At 52.4% G+C, this 14438-nt stretch overlaps 1 protein-coding gene across 1 annotated transcript in view; it reads right to left on the bottom strand.

Moving 5' to 3' along the window:
* Nucleotides 1-14438, bottom strand: part of RTN4RL2 (reticulon 4 receptor-like 2) — a 25487-nt gene that overhangs the window by 6354 nt on the left and 4695 nt on the right. The window contains exons 2-3 of the mRNA XM_011963572.1: nucleotides 8394-8875; nucleotides 6-283 (exon numbers count right to left, since the gene is read on the bottom strand). Coding sequence (XP_011818962.1) covers nucleotides 6-283; nucleotides 8394-8875 — 760 coding nt within the window. The remainder of the gene's footprint in view (nucleotides 1-5; nucleotides 284-8393; nucleotides 8876-14438) is intronic.

Below are 14438 nucleotides of genomic sequence, written 5' to 3'. Positions count from 1 at the left end.
CGCACGCCCAGGGGTTGGCGTTGAGCCGCAGGAACTCGAGCGAGGGCAGGTCGGCGAGCGCCTCGCCGGGCAGCGAGGCCAGGCTGTTGTTGAACAGGTAGAGGATGGTGAGGCGGCTGAGGCCGCGGAAGGCCGCGCGGTGCACGCCCTGCAGCCGGTTCCCGTGCAGCAGCAACCGGTCCAGGCTGCCCAGGCCGCGGAACACGTGCTCTGTGAGCAGCCGCAGGCGGTTCCCGTGCAGGAAGAGGTGGCTCAGGTTGGCCAGGTCCGCAAACAGGTCATCCTGGGTGGGGTGGGGTGGGACACAGAAGAATAGAGTGGGCCTAAGGCAGGGTGCGGACCCCGCTGGGGCCTGGGCCGAGGGAGGGAAGGGGGTGCACCGTGGCAGAAGAGAAAGGGTTGACCTTTTGATTCATTGCATCCTGGATTTGAATTCTGCCTCCTCTTAACCTATTTGCTGTGGAAAAAGTGGTATTGGTGAGGTAAGTGGTTCTTAAACTTTTCCGGTGTATTAGGATCCCCTGCGGATCTCTGAGCGGGCGGCAGGGTGGGGGGCAGAGTTTCTGATTCAGGAGGTTTGGGGTGCAGCCTGGGAATCCGCATGTCTACAGGTTCCCCAGGGAAGCCAATGTGGCCATGGCAGGACCACAGTTTGAGTTTCAGAACTTATGGTTTGGTGAAGTATGGAGACTGGGGAGCCAGCCTTTCTGATTTCAAATCTTGGATCTGTCATTAACTGATGCCACCTTGGGCAAGTCACTCAGGATATCTGTGACTCTGTTTCCTCATCTGTATAATGTGGAGATTAAATTAAGCAGCATGTATGAAGGTGCTTAGGACACCTTTCCTTGTGGCGTTCCGTGAGTTAGCCATTTTTTTTTTTTAATTTTTGTTTTTGTTTGTTAGCCATTATTTCTTAACTTGGCCAAGCCAGTCATCTCTCTCTGCCTGTTTCCTCCTCTGTAAAATCGGGATGAGTGTACCTACTTCCTGGGTTTGTTCTGAGGATTCCAGAAGATGGTTCACATAAAGATCATATAAGGGCAGTGCTGGACACATGCCCAGCACACAGGGATTCAGTGGAGTGATGAAGCCCACAGACTCAGCACTTCCAGTCCTGGTTCAAAATCCAGCTTGCCTTTTCCCTAGCTGTGTTATTTTAGGCAAGTTTTAACCTCATGGAGTCTCAGTTTCCTCAGTATGTGTAACATTCCTTATTATGTATAACCCCCTTAGCAGGCTAAAGGAGGGCTGGATGATAAGATGCTGTTAAGGGTACAGTATCTGGCAAGTGCATAGTCAACCATCAATAAATGGTAGCTACTATGACAACAGAGGCTCAGTTAGAATTGGGTCCTGTCCCTTTTCTTTAAAAGAGGAGCTCCCTGGGGGAACCAAAATCCTGCTACTAGGCTGGGCATTGCGGTGAGGGGCATCAGCTCCACCCCCAGAGGCGGCAGGAGAGGAGAGGAAGGAAGCCGCATTGTATTACTATTCCCCTTAGAGGCGCTGTCCCACCTGCCTGGGGTTAGGGAGTCACCTAATCAGGCCACATTAGTGTGGAAAGGACCTTGGAACTATGGTTCAGAATTAACGGGGGTGCAGGGGTGGTGGGGGGTGTGGCCCACGGTGGCAGTGGGGACTCCTGGACTCTGCATTATAACCACCTCACCAGGGTTAGTGAGCTGATGATCAGCTGACTTGGGAGCTAATGCCTTGGCACCCATCAGCCCATCTCACTTTTTTAGAGGAGAGCACCTGGGCTCAAAGAGATAAGGGCTTGCCAGCGAGGGGAGCAGGACTTCAGCTCCCTGACCTCACTTCCTTGAGGTCCTCCCTTCTTGTGCAGGGCATCACTGTGGTCAGCAGGTTCCAGGAGGTCCGGGTCTCAGAACAGGAGCATCCACTCTGCTCAGGCCAGCTCACCCCGGGAGGCCTGTTCCCTGACTGTGGCTCTCCCTCCCTCACTGCCTGGGGAGACACTCCCCTCCCTGTGCCTGCCACCCAGGAGCCTGGTCGGAGGCCTCAGGTTGGGGGAGGGCGTTGACTCCCAGCCCACACCCACAGCCTCCACCTTCCTGTGCTCCTGCCTGTTCTCGCCCCCTCCCATCTGGCTTCCGCCCTCTTCGCTACAGGAACTGAGCCTGCCAAGAGCCCTCCTCTTGGCCACATTGAGATCCGTCCCCCTCAACCTTCTCGGCTGCCTCTGACACCAGCGTTCTCCGCCCCCTGCTGCCACTACCCCAAATCCTGGCTCAGGCCTCGAGCTGGCTCCTTGCACCTCCCTGGCCTCAGACTGGCTCACCATGGCCTGGTGCTCTTTTTCTCTTCCAGGCCCATCCAGGGGGTAGGCTTGGAATCCCTGCCACTCAAACACCTAAATAGGGTTCCTGTTTTTATGGAGTGTCAGCAAGAGTAGGACACACCCAGAGATGTATGGTCAGAGGATCGATAAGGGGCCAGGGGTGGGGGGAGAGGGAACAGGGGTAATTCACATTTTGGGGACCTCGGGAGGTCAGGAAGAGTAGACCAAAGGTTCAGAGATCCTAGGGAATTCAGGTACCTTTGACCCACAGCCCCAGGTTTTGGCCCACACAATTTCTTGATTCCAACCTCCTCTCCTCTCCTTTTGTTTCTGTGCAAAAAGTCCTGCCCCTCCCTTCTCTGAGCCTCCACCTTGGGGTCCATTGCCCCCTCCCCCTATCCAAGCTGTTGCCAGATCCCGTTGCCACTTCCTTGACTGTAGCTCTCAAATCCGGTCCTTCCTCTCTCCCCTGTTAAAACCGTTCTCTGTGCATTAATAAGCTCTTGACTTTCACAGCCCTAGCTCTTCCTCCGCCCCTCCCTATCTCCCCTCCCTCTGGGCTGAGAGCCTCTGCTAAAGTCATGCTCTTCCATTTCAAAAACCACATTTCCCTCGCCTCCCCACCGGCCGGTTCACAGCTCTCTGCATCCATTTGGAATCTTCACGCGGCATCCCTGCCCGCTTCCCTGACAGCATCCTGTTCTTAACCTTGCCTCCCTCCAAACTCCCAGCTCTTGGCTCTGACACTGATCACATCAGCTGCTGGGCTGTGTGACCTTGGCCAGCTCCAAGCACCTCTCTGTGCCTTGGTCTTTTTATCTGTGAAACAAGGGCCTTGGGATAGGTGATCTTTAAGATCCCATCCGCATCTGAGTTTTATGAATTAGTGAGTTCTGGGATGTGCCTCATTCATTCAACAGAGCTGTACCGAGTGTCTGCTCTGTGCCAGGCACCCCCGCTCACAGAGCTCCTCAGTCGAGGATGGGTATCATCGTCATCATCGGCGTCAGCATTGTCAAGCAGGTAACTTACTGAGCTCTTGCCATGTGCCAAGCTCTGTGCTACACAGATCCTATATAGTAACTTAATCGTCACAACCCTATGAGGTGGATACTATTATTATCTCCATTTCAGAGATTAGGAGAGGGAGCCTCAGAGAAGTGAAGTGACTCGCCTAGGGTCCAACAGCTAATATGCAGTAACGTGGCTCCCAACTCCAGAGACTACTAAACAACTGCACTCGAGTCAGACAGACCTGGGCCAATTCTAGGTCACGTTCCTTACTAGCTGGGTGACCTCGGACTGTGCTTTTATTTTGCTGGGCTTCAGTTGGTGTCCTCCCTGGTAAATGTTCATGGATAGCTACCATTCATTGGATACTCACTTCGTATCAGACATTGGGCTGAGCTCAGTAGTATCTCCTTTAATCCTCACAACCCCTGCTCCCCAAGGTACAGGTTATCCCCATTTCACAGATGGGTCAATCGAGGCACAGAGTAGTTAAATAACTTGCACAAAACCATAGAGCAAATTGGAGGTGCGGCTGGGATTTAAACTGAGATCTGATCTGCTTGAGCATAAAGACTTTTTTTAAACCATTCAGGCCAGCCATGTACAGTGGCTCATGCCTGTAATCCCAGCAGTTTGGGAGGCCGAGGCGGGTGGATTGCTTGAGTTTAGGAGTTCAAGACCATCCTGGGCAACATGGTGAAACCCTGTCTCTATAAAAATACAAAAATTAGCTGGACATGAATGCACATATCTGTGGTCCCAGCTACTGGTGAGGCTAAGATGAGGGAATTGTTTGACCCCAGGAGGTGAGGCTGCAACGAGCCATGATTGCGCCACTGCACTCCAGCTGGGTGACATAGTGAGACTCTGTCTCAAAAACAAAAACAAAACAAAATAAACAAAAACCATGCGGGCCATTGTAATGATTGAAAGAGAAAACAAGTGTCGGCCAGGCACAGTGGCTCACACCTGTAATCCAGCACTTTGGGAGGCCGAGGCAGGCGGATCACCTGAGGTCAGGAGTTCGAGACCAGTCGGGCCAACATGGTGAAACCCCATGTCTATTAAAAATACAAAAAATAGCCAGGCATGGTGGCACATGCCTGTAATCCCAGCTACTTGGGAGGCGGAGGCAGGAGAATCACTTGAACCTGGGAGGCAGAGGTTGCAGTGAGCCGAGATTGTGCCACTGCACTCCAGCCTGAACAAGAGAGCAAGACTTCATCTCAAAATAATAATAATAATAATAAAATAGAAAACAAGTGTCTTTATCATCTGTCTACACTTGAGTAGGGAATATGCTCTGGGAGAACAGGGCCACTGTTTCTGTTCTCCCCTGAATCCCTAGCACCTGGAACATTGCCTGGCATGTGGTAGGTACTCAGTAAATATCTGTTGATGAATGAACTCACCTGGCACAGTGCCTGGCATACAGCAGACAGTCCCTGAGAACCTCCACCCAACCCCATCTCCGTGTCTACCTTCCGCAATCTGAAAAGCTGTGGTCCTCTGGTGGAGCTCCCCTTCAGGGCAGCAGGCCTGGCTCCATCTTGGGTTACACCTGTACCCTGCAGATCTCACCCCAACCCACATATTTCCTCACCTGCCTGGGGCATCTCCCAGCCCAGCTCCACCAGGCAGTTCACAGGCAGAGGCTGTTTTTTCCATCTCCTCTATAAAAGGCCAAGTGTGAAGTTGCTTCCTTCCCATGATGCCTGGTACCATTCATGCCAGGGGTGTGGAGAACAAACACTTCCCATTTCAGAAGACCCCAGTGTCCGCCTGAGGTCCCCTCTGCCCAAGCCTTTGCTGACCTCAGGTCCTGATCGCTGTTTTTGGCCCGAGAGTCAATGGAGGATGGGATCATAATAATAACATTTTTTCAGCACTGAACTATGTTTTTTTTTTTTTTCTTTTTGAGATGGAGTCTTGCTCTGTCGCCTAGGCTAGAGTACAGTAGCACGATCTCATCTCACTGGAACCTCTGCCTCCCAGGTTCAAGTGATTCTTCTGCCTTAGCCTCCCTAGTGGCTGGGATTACAGCCGCCTGCCACCACGCCTGGCTAATTTTTGTATTTTTAGTAGAGATGGGGTTTCACCATGTTGGCCAGGCTGGTCTCGAACTCCTGACCTCAAGTGGCCATACTTGACCGTACCAGGCCTGAACTATGGGCTTTCTATACACTAACTCGTTTCCTATTTACAGCCATTCTTGGTGGAAGGTATTATTTTCATTATTCCCAGTTTGTAGATAAAGTAAGTGAGGTTCAGAGAGGGTTAGCAACCTGCCTAAAGTTAAATAAGTCAGAAAATAGCAGACCAGGGATTCAAGCTCAGGACCTCTGACTCCAAATTCCTCCTAAACAACTAATATATATTGATAAGGAGATTCTGAAAGCATTAAATGCATGATCAATTTGTAGTAGTATTTGATCTCAGTAGTAGTAGTAGTAGTAGTAGTAGTAATTATTATTATTATAGTGCCCATATCTTGAGAGTATGGCCTTGTGCTAAATGCCTTACATTTTAATCCTTACAAAACTTCTTAAATAAGGATTATTATTGGCCAGGCATGGTGGCTCACACCTGTAATCCCAGCACTTTGGGAGGCTGAAGCGAGTGGATCACCTGAGGTCAGGAGTTGGAGACCAGCCTGGCCAACATGGTGAAACCCGTCTCTACTAAAAATACAAAAATTAGCTGGGTGTAGTGACGCACGCCTGTAATCTTAGTTACTCAGGAGGCTGAGGCAGGAGAATCACTTGAACCTGGGAGGCAGAGGTTGCAGTGAGCCAAGATCGTACCACTGCACTCCAGTCTGGGCGATGGAGTGGGACTTTGTCTCAAAAAAAAAAAAAAAAGAAAAAAAAGTTATTATTTAGTACTATCCTGATTGCCATTTTAGAGATGAGGAAATGGAGATTGGGAGAGGTTAAGTAATTTGTCCAAAGTTATATAGGAGCCAGGATTTGAACCTAGGTCTTGCTGAGTTCAAAGTGTGTGCTTTCAAACATGAGCCTGCTCAATAGTACTCCAGAGTACTGTCCCCTTGTAGCCAGACCATGAGGTTCAAGCACCAGCTCTTCCTGGCTATATGGCCTCAGGAACATTCGTTCCATGTCCCTAGTGCCCCTAACTGTCCCTATCACCAGGCTGTTGTGAGGCTGAACGTGGTGGTGAGAAGACATAAGCCTCCAGTCACGTCGACAATGGTTGAAAGATTTATGATTAGAGGCGACTATATCTCTATAGAGTCTTCAGGGCCCCCCAGCCTCAGCTTCTTCATTGTTAACAAGGAGGCAAAAATAATCTCCCAACTGGGCTATAGAAATGAGATGAGGTGGCTGAGTGCACTTCATAAACTGTGAGGTGCTGGGAAATTTAGGAAGAGGACAAAAGGAGGGTGTTGTCTGGGACTCACTCATGACCTCAGTATAATCCTTGAAGTTGACCCACATCTTCAGGATGGAGTCCAAGTTGGGCCACTTCACTGAAACCAATGTTAAATAAGGCTCCTTTCTTTTTTTAAAATAGTATTTTAACAAGCATTTATATAGCACTTACCGTATGCCAAGCACTATTCTAAGTGCTTTACAAATTATTCATGCATTTAATGCTTTCAAAATCCCTAGGAGGTGGGTGCTCCTGCTACCCCCATTGTACAGATGAGAAAACTGAGGTCTGAGGAGGTTAAAAAAAAAAAAAGCCACACACTTGTAAATGGCAGAGTGGATACCTGTAAAGTGCTTGGCACAGGGACTGACCCTGTGTACCCACTAAGTGGTGGTGGCTACTGCTATTACTGTCACTATTTAGGCAACAGTAAGAATAACAGAAGACATATTTCTCCAACATACTGTGCATTTAACTTCTTCCCCTCCTCATGGGAATGGTATCTCTGCGAAGGCAGGGGGTTTGGTCTGTTCTGTTCACTGCTGTATTCTTAGCATCTAGCTCGTAGTGGGCGCTCAGTATGTTTGTTAGATTGTTATGGCTATTGTTATTATCATTAGCATCATCAGCACTGACCTGATTTTCCAACCAGCAGATTGGTAACTAGTTAGGCACTAGCCCTGGATGAGGCAGAGGCAGCACCTTCCAGGTTCCAGTAGGGAGAGGGCAGAATTTGGATATCCTCACCCCCTTCCAGCCAGAGGCTCTGTAGCCAAGGGAAGATTTTCTCTCAGGGTGGTTTGGAGGGTGTGTTATTGCTTCCTGGGGAAATGGAGTGGGAGGATTTGCGTGTCAAACAGTCAGCATAACAACAACAATAAACAATAATTAGATCAATAATAATAACAATAAATAACAATTACTGTTATTCCTTCCATTTTCAGAGCATCCATTCTCCAGCTGCATAACAGAGATTTACCCTTTTCTTTCTTCCCCTGCATTGAGATGACAGGTTTGGACAACGAGAATCTAGAAGGGTTGTGGGCTTCTCCCGTCCCATTACCCAGTGAATTGGAGAGAAGCGCAACTTTCTGTGGGATGCCAGTGGCTGTGGCTCTGCCTTCTCTCTCTACTTCCCTGTGATGTGGGCAGACTTGAGGGTGGGTGAGAAAAACAGCTGCAAAGGCCTTTGGGCAGTGGACCTTGGGGGAAGGCAGAGTACCCTGAAGGCAAACACGTGAGATCAGAGAAAGAGACAGATACACACACGCAGACAGACATGGGGGTGTATGCAGAGTGGGTGTGTGAAGGGAGACAGACAGAAGAGGCAGAAGACAGATGGGGGAGGCAAGTTAGTGAGAGAGGCAGTGATGGATGGAAAGGGATAGACAGACAGACAGGCAGAGACAGAGAGGTGAAGGTTGTGGAGTTGGAGAGAGAGAGAGAGAGAGAGGAGCAGCAAGGGACCTAAACAGGTAGAGACATACAGAAGGGACAAAGTAAAGCCCCTGGAGAATGTGAAAGAGACAGAAACTTAGAAAACAGACAGAGAGAAATGGAGATGCTGAGGCAGGAAGGGTGGCCTGGGGAGAGAGGAGGGACGCACGCCAGGGTCGGGGAGCAGAGGGGCCCACAGAGAGAGGAAAGCAGAAAGGGGCTGAGGGTGGGCGCAGGGCAGGCTCACCTGTAGGTGGAGCAGGCTGTTCTCCTGGAGGTAGAGGTACTGCAAGCTGACCAGGCCGCGGAAGATGGTGCCGGGCAGGCTGCTGAGCTGGCAGCGGTACAGATGCAGCGACTGCAGCCGCTCCAGGCCCTGGAAGGTGTCGGGCTCCAGCGAGCGCAGGTGCCGGTTGTCACCGAGGTCCAGCTCCTCCAGGGCTTGCAAGTGGCGGAAAGTGCCCGGGTAGATGGTGGAGAGGTTGTTGGAGAAGAGCCACAGGGTGAGCAGGCTGGGCCCGAAGGTGCCTGGCCTCAGCGTGCGGATGAGGTTGTTCTGCAGGAAGAGTCGCTGAGTGCTGGGTGGCAGAGACAGCGGCACAGAGGAGAAGTTGTTGGCCTGGCAGCTCACGGTGGGTGGGGATGAGTAGCAGGTGCAGAGCATGGGGCAGCTGGGGGCCGCTGGGGGCAGGGCCAGGAGCATCAGCAGGAGGCAGGCCGAGGCGGGAGCTGTGGGGAGGGGAAGCAAAACTTACTAGGTGGGCTTCCAGGGCAGGAGTGCCAGCCCGCCCACTTGGTAAAGGCCTAGATCCGGCTGAATATGGTGGCTCACACCTGTAGTTCCAGCACTTTGGGAGGCCAAGGCAGGAGGATTGCTTGAGGCCAGGAGTTTGAGACTATCCTGGGCAACATAGGGAGACCCCTGTCTTTAAAAAAAAAAAAAAAATTAGCCAGGCATGGTGGCATGTGCCTGTAGTCCCAACTACTTGAGAGGCTAAGGCAGGAGGATCGCTTGAGACCAGGAGTTGGAGGCTGTAGTGAGCAATGATCACACCCTTGCACTCCAGCCTGGGCAACACAACAAGACCCTGTTTCAGGGGGAAGAAATTAAAAAATAAAAATAAAGGCCTAGAGCCCTGGCGCTCCCATGTTTGGGAGCTCAGGGGACAACGTTACAGCCTCAAGTGGCCTGGCCATTTCCACTTTCTGAGGCTTCTGGTATATTAAAAAATAATGCCAAAAGGCCATTGTAGAAAGCACTGTGAATTGTTTGAAGAATGATCATCTTTTCATTCCTGTTTTCACTATTACATGTTTGACCTTGTCTAGAAATTAATGTCAAAAGACTAACGTCAGGGTTTCTCTGCCTCAGTATTGACAGTTGGGCCGGATAGTTCCTTGTTGTGGAGGCAGCCCTATATAAGGCACTTAGCAGCATCTCTGTCTTCTACCCACTAGATGCCAGCAGCACCCTGCCTCCAGTTGTGACAACCAAAATGTCTCCAGACATTGCCAAATGTCCCCTTCAGGGCAAAGTCACTCTACTGGAGAATGACTGGAAGTAACCTGGGACCCTTTGGAGATCTGAGGCCCGTGTGAAATGGACTCACCCTGGGGTCTGGTCTTGCCAGCCCCCTGGTGCCTAGTGCGCTACTTTCCTGTACTTTTCACCCTTGCAGAGTCAGAGCCTCTCTGTGCTGGGAGGGGCCTTAAGGGTCAGGGCTCAGTGGGTCTCTAAGTGAGGCCACCAGCCAGTCCTAGGCATGATGCAGAATTCCTGGGGGGACAGCCTGGGAATCTGCATTTTACACCCCAGGCTCTCCTCATTCGCAGTTACTTAAACACTTTTTTCTTTTTTTCTTTTGGAGATGGGGTGTCTTGCTCCATTGCCTAGGCTGGAGTGCAGTGGTACGGTTACAGCTTACTGTAATCAACCACTTGGGCTCAAGCGGTCCTCCTGCCTCAGCTTCCTGAGTAGCTGGGACCACAGGCCCATGCCACTGCATCCAGCTAATTTTTTTAAAATTTTGGCCGGGCGCAGTGGCTCACGCCTGTAATCCCAGCACTTTGGGAGGCCGAGGTGGGTGGATCACCTGAGGTCAGGAGTTCGAGACCAGCCTGGCTAACATGGTGAAACCCTGTCTCTACTAAAAATACAAAAAAAAAAAAAAAGCCGGCATGGTGGCGGATGCCTGTAGTCTCAGCTACTTGGGAGGCTAAGGCAGGAAAATGGTGTGAACCTGGGAGGCGGAGCTTGCAGTAAGCTGAGATTGCGCCAGTGTACTCTAGCCTGGGCGACTGAGCAAGACTCCCTTAAAAAAAAAAAAAAAATTTATAGGCATGGGGTCTTGCTATGTTGCTCAGGCTGGTCTCAAACTCCTGGCCTCAAACAATCCTCCCACCTTGGCCTCCCAAAGTGTTGGGATTTCAGGCATGAGCTACCTCATCTAGCCAAAAAAAATTTTTTTTTTTCCCAAAGTAACTTTTGAAGGTTGAATATGATCCATCCTTCTTATGATACTGATGAAAAAGCAGGCCCAGAGAGCCTGGGGACCAGAGAGTGGAGTGCAGGTGCCTGTACTCATACTTTAATAGGGGTGCAGGGCCTACCATCATCCCTGGCCTTTACCTTCCTGCCCTCACTATAGCTGATAAAGTTCTAGGCTGGAACTAGCTTGACCTCTACACTTTCTCATGATTTCCAGGTGACTCCGGGGATTTTCTTCTGGCAGTTTTGCCTGGGGAGAAAGGGAGCCTGTACCCCCAAAGCCAGGCAGTCATTCCCTGGGCACACGGTGACTGAACACCTTCTGCTTCAAGCAACATCGTAGGCTTTTGAAAGCAGAGGGGAGGAAGACCTGTTTCTGCACCCTGAGATCCTGGGGCTCCCTGGGGTTCAGAGACCCTGGGAGAGACTGAGGGGCTGGTGATTTTGAGTGTGGGATCTGCAAGGCTGCGAACTGCACATGCCCAGTGGTGGTTTTGTATGTGATGTGTCACGCTCCTGAGGTTGTCATGTGTGTGAATGTGTGTATGTGTCTGTGATTTTGGGTAGTGGTGTGAGCCAGGTGCTCACCAAATGCAGTGCTGCTGAGCCAGGTGTGCATGCACGGGACCGACAGGCCCTGAGTGTGACGCTGGCATCCCAGCTGCCCTGGTGTTCCTCCTCCAGAGGGGGGAGCACACAGGTGCGGGGTGAAAGATCCACACTCCCAGTGTGCTGCTCCTCGCTTTTGGGCCCCACCGTGAGTGTCCCCGGCCCCTCCAGGCGCTGCGTCGGTGCTGCGTCGGTGCGTGCTGGCTGTCCTCCGCGTGTGTGTGAGCGCCGGGCCCCGTGCGTGTGTAGGCTGGGTGTGATGTAATACTCAGTGACACAGCGGCTGCTGTTCCATTCGTTCACACCACCTCCGCGTTTCTCGGCCCTTCTCACCCCTCCCCCGTGCGGCGTTTCACGATTACTTTCTCCTCCTGAGTTTCTGAGACCCACGTGGGGTGGAGGAGCAATGTCTCTCACCCCTCATCTGAACCAGGCAGAGGTGGAGTGTGGAAGCACTGTGGGGACCCTGAGTGGGTTTCATGGGAGTTGAAGTTTGGGGCTTAGAACTGGAGATTTCAAAGCCGGAAAGGTCCCCTTGATTCCTCTAGTTCAAGCATCTGTTCTACTGAGGTGATGATTGGAGCTCAGAGAGAGCAAACGACTTACCCAAGGTCACACAGCAAAGCGTTGGCAGGGAAAAGGCCAGAAAAGTCTCTTGATGCCCAGCCAGGGCACTTCCCTTCCTGTCAGAGTCACCCTCTGATCTCCACCTCCCTAAGGACTTGACACCAAAAGAAGCCAAATCCTTCTCTGATCCCTTAATCCTAAGCTCACCAGAGTGTGAGCCCTGATGGCCACCAGCCCCTGGAGGATTACCGACTTCTTCCCCAGCCTCCGCACTGACCGCTGCCCCAGGAGGGACAGAGGGAACGATGTGCAATCTCAGAGGGCCCCAGAGGCATGGCCCATTCCCCTGGCACCAGGGCTCCTTCCGGCTTGAGGGTAAACTCTGCAGGAGCTGGCAAGGGTGCCTACTCCTCTTTCTTTCCCTAGACTCTCCTGCTCCCCACCTGCCCGCGTTAGACTGCTTCTCTTCTCTTTCCCCACGCTCCTTCCTTCTGTCTTGTTCCCATGTCTCCCCCAGCCAGGGCTCACCTCCCCCAGCCCATGAGAGTGGTCCCTGCAGGCTCTCTGAAGAGCGACCGCGTGCTGGGTGCCCCTCCATAACAGCTGCTGCATAACAGTGACTCTGTTGCCATTTCTGGCCCTTGCCACTGCCGTGCAAAGCAGCTGTAACCCAAGGAGCTCATCCATAATTCACGCTGCGGCTCTCACTGGAGGCAAGGAGGAGGGGAGAGTGGGGGGCTCTGGGCTTCACTGCCCCCAGGCCTGCTGGGGCTGGAGCGAGCACTCCAGGGCAGAGGTGGCGGGACTGGGGGGTTGGAGGACTAGAGAGCTGTGCCTTTCCCTCCCTCTCCCGCCCTCGGTCCCTGCCCTGCCCAGTGTGTGCCCTTTTCTTTCTTGCCATGTCCCTTCCCCACCCCTGTTCTCACACCTCCTCACCACCACTCCTTCCCTCCAGGCTCAGGCCTCCTCTCTCTCCCGAGGACCACAGCTCTGCTCCTGGCCTTCATTTTGTGAATTTCCGGTGGAGACTGGGGCAAGATGCACAGAGTGTCAGAGCTGGAAAGGGGGACACCTTGGTGGCCACCTAGAGCCGACCCCTCATGTCACAGGTAACACCGCTGAGAGCTGGGGAGGGGCAGTGTCAGTTTCTGAGCACCCCAGGCCTCCTGACCAGATCTCTGCAGCTTGCCTTCATTGTCTTTCTCAGAAGCCTTCATTTCATCCCTCCACTACTTCATGGACAGAGGAAAGCCCTTTGTAGCAGCCTCCCCCGCCCTCTCTGCTCACCCCCTCCTCTAAAGTCAGCAGGGGCTGGCTAGAGCTGCAGGGGAGAGTACAGCAGGGTAGGAGGAAACCAGGAAGCACCTATTTTGTCCCAGGCACTGCATTTGTACATGTTAACTTCTTTATACATTAAACACAACACACATAACCCCCTAGAGGTCAGTATTGTGGCCCCCAATTTGCAGATGAAGGGAGCCCCAGAAACTTGACACAGTGGACTCAGGTCATGCAGCTAGTACAAGGTGGAACCCAGATTGGAAAAGAGGGGCATCAAGCCCATGTCAGAGAGACTCTCTGACCTTTCTTTAAGAGGTCGTCACATCCTCCGCAGAAACCACGCCTGAATGTGTGAGACACCGCCCTTGAGGTAAAGACGGGAGAGAAACTGCACACAGGTGCCTAGGGCTGGGCCAGCCACAATGCTGAGTCTGTTTGGCTATTTCAGGGTCAAGGCAAGAAAGGGACTCCAGCTCTCTCTGCAAATTTCATCTCCCAGGCTTCCAGTTGCAGTTGCTCTAGAGTAGTAATTACATTTGGGAGTCAAGAAGAGATGACCCTGTCCAGAAGATATGGCCAGAACTGACCAGGGGAGGGAGCCAAGAGAGGCTAGAACATGGTATTGATCCCGGAAGGCTGACGTATCCAGAGCCAAAAGTATCCGTTCACTGAGGGACCACTGTCCAGGACTCTGGCTATTAAACCTTGGAGTACCAAGGCTTAGAAACAAACTTCTCAGCCCATAGGCCACTCTTTGGGCTGGAGGCCCCTGTAGAAGAAGGAACTTGAGGAGGAAAAAACTAGACCCAAGGTAGGGGGCAGGATCCAGGCTAGCCACCCACAGGGCAGAGTCTCTGGTGGAGAGTGGTCCCAGGAAAGGATGCTCCCTGGAAAGGCAGCGGAGGCCTCTTGCTCTGAAAGGAGGGGCACAGGGTCCCAGATGAGAAGCAAGGGCTCCACACCCAACAGGCTGCTTCAGGGAAGGGCCAGGGCCTGCGGGCAGATGCTGAGGGGGCAGGGGCTGAGGAGGTGGGAGCTGAGGAGTGGGATGGAGGTGGTGGTGATACCAGTGACGCAGGGGCCTGGGGAGGCACTGACGCGGGTGACGGAGGTTTAGAGCTGCTGCAAACAGCTTCTCACTCTGCCAGAATGTAACACCCCAAAATAAGCAGCCACCGTGGTGGTGGCAGTGGCTGCAGAATCCAACGTCCGGGCCGGACAAATAAATGGCAGCACAGGAGCCAGCCTGGTTGCCCACCCTCAGAGGCTGCCACTCCCCTTCCAAAGTCTTCACCCTCTGTCCCTCACAGCCACCCCCAAGGCCCTGAGCTCAGAGCACCCCCCCCC

This window comes from Colobus angolensis, unplaced genomic scaffold (genome assembly GCF_000951035.1).
Source record: "Colobus angolensis palliatus isolate OR3802 unplaced genomic scaffold, Cang.pa_1.0 Scaffold61, whole genome shotgun sequence".
NCBI lineage: Eukaryota > Metazoa > Chordata > Mammalia > Primates > Cercopithecidae > Colobus > Colobus angolensis.
This window is presented reverse-complemented; position numbering and strand designations above follow the sequence as displayed.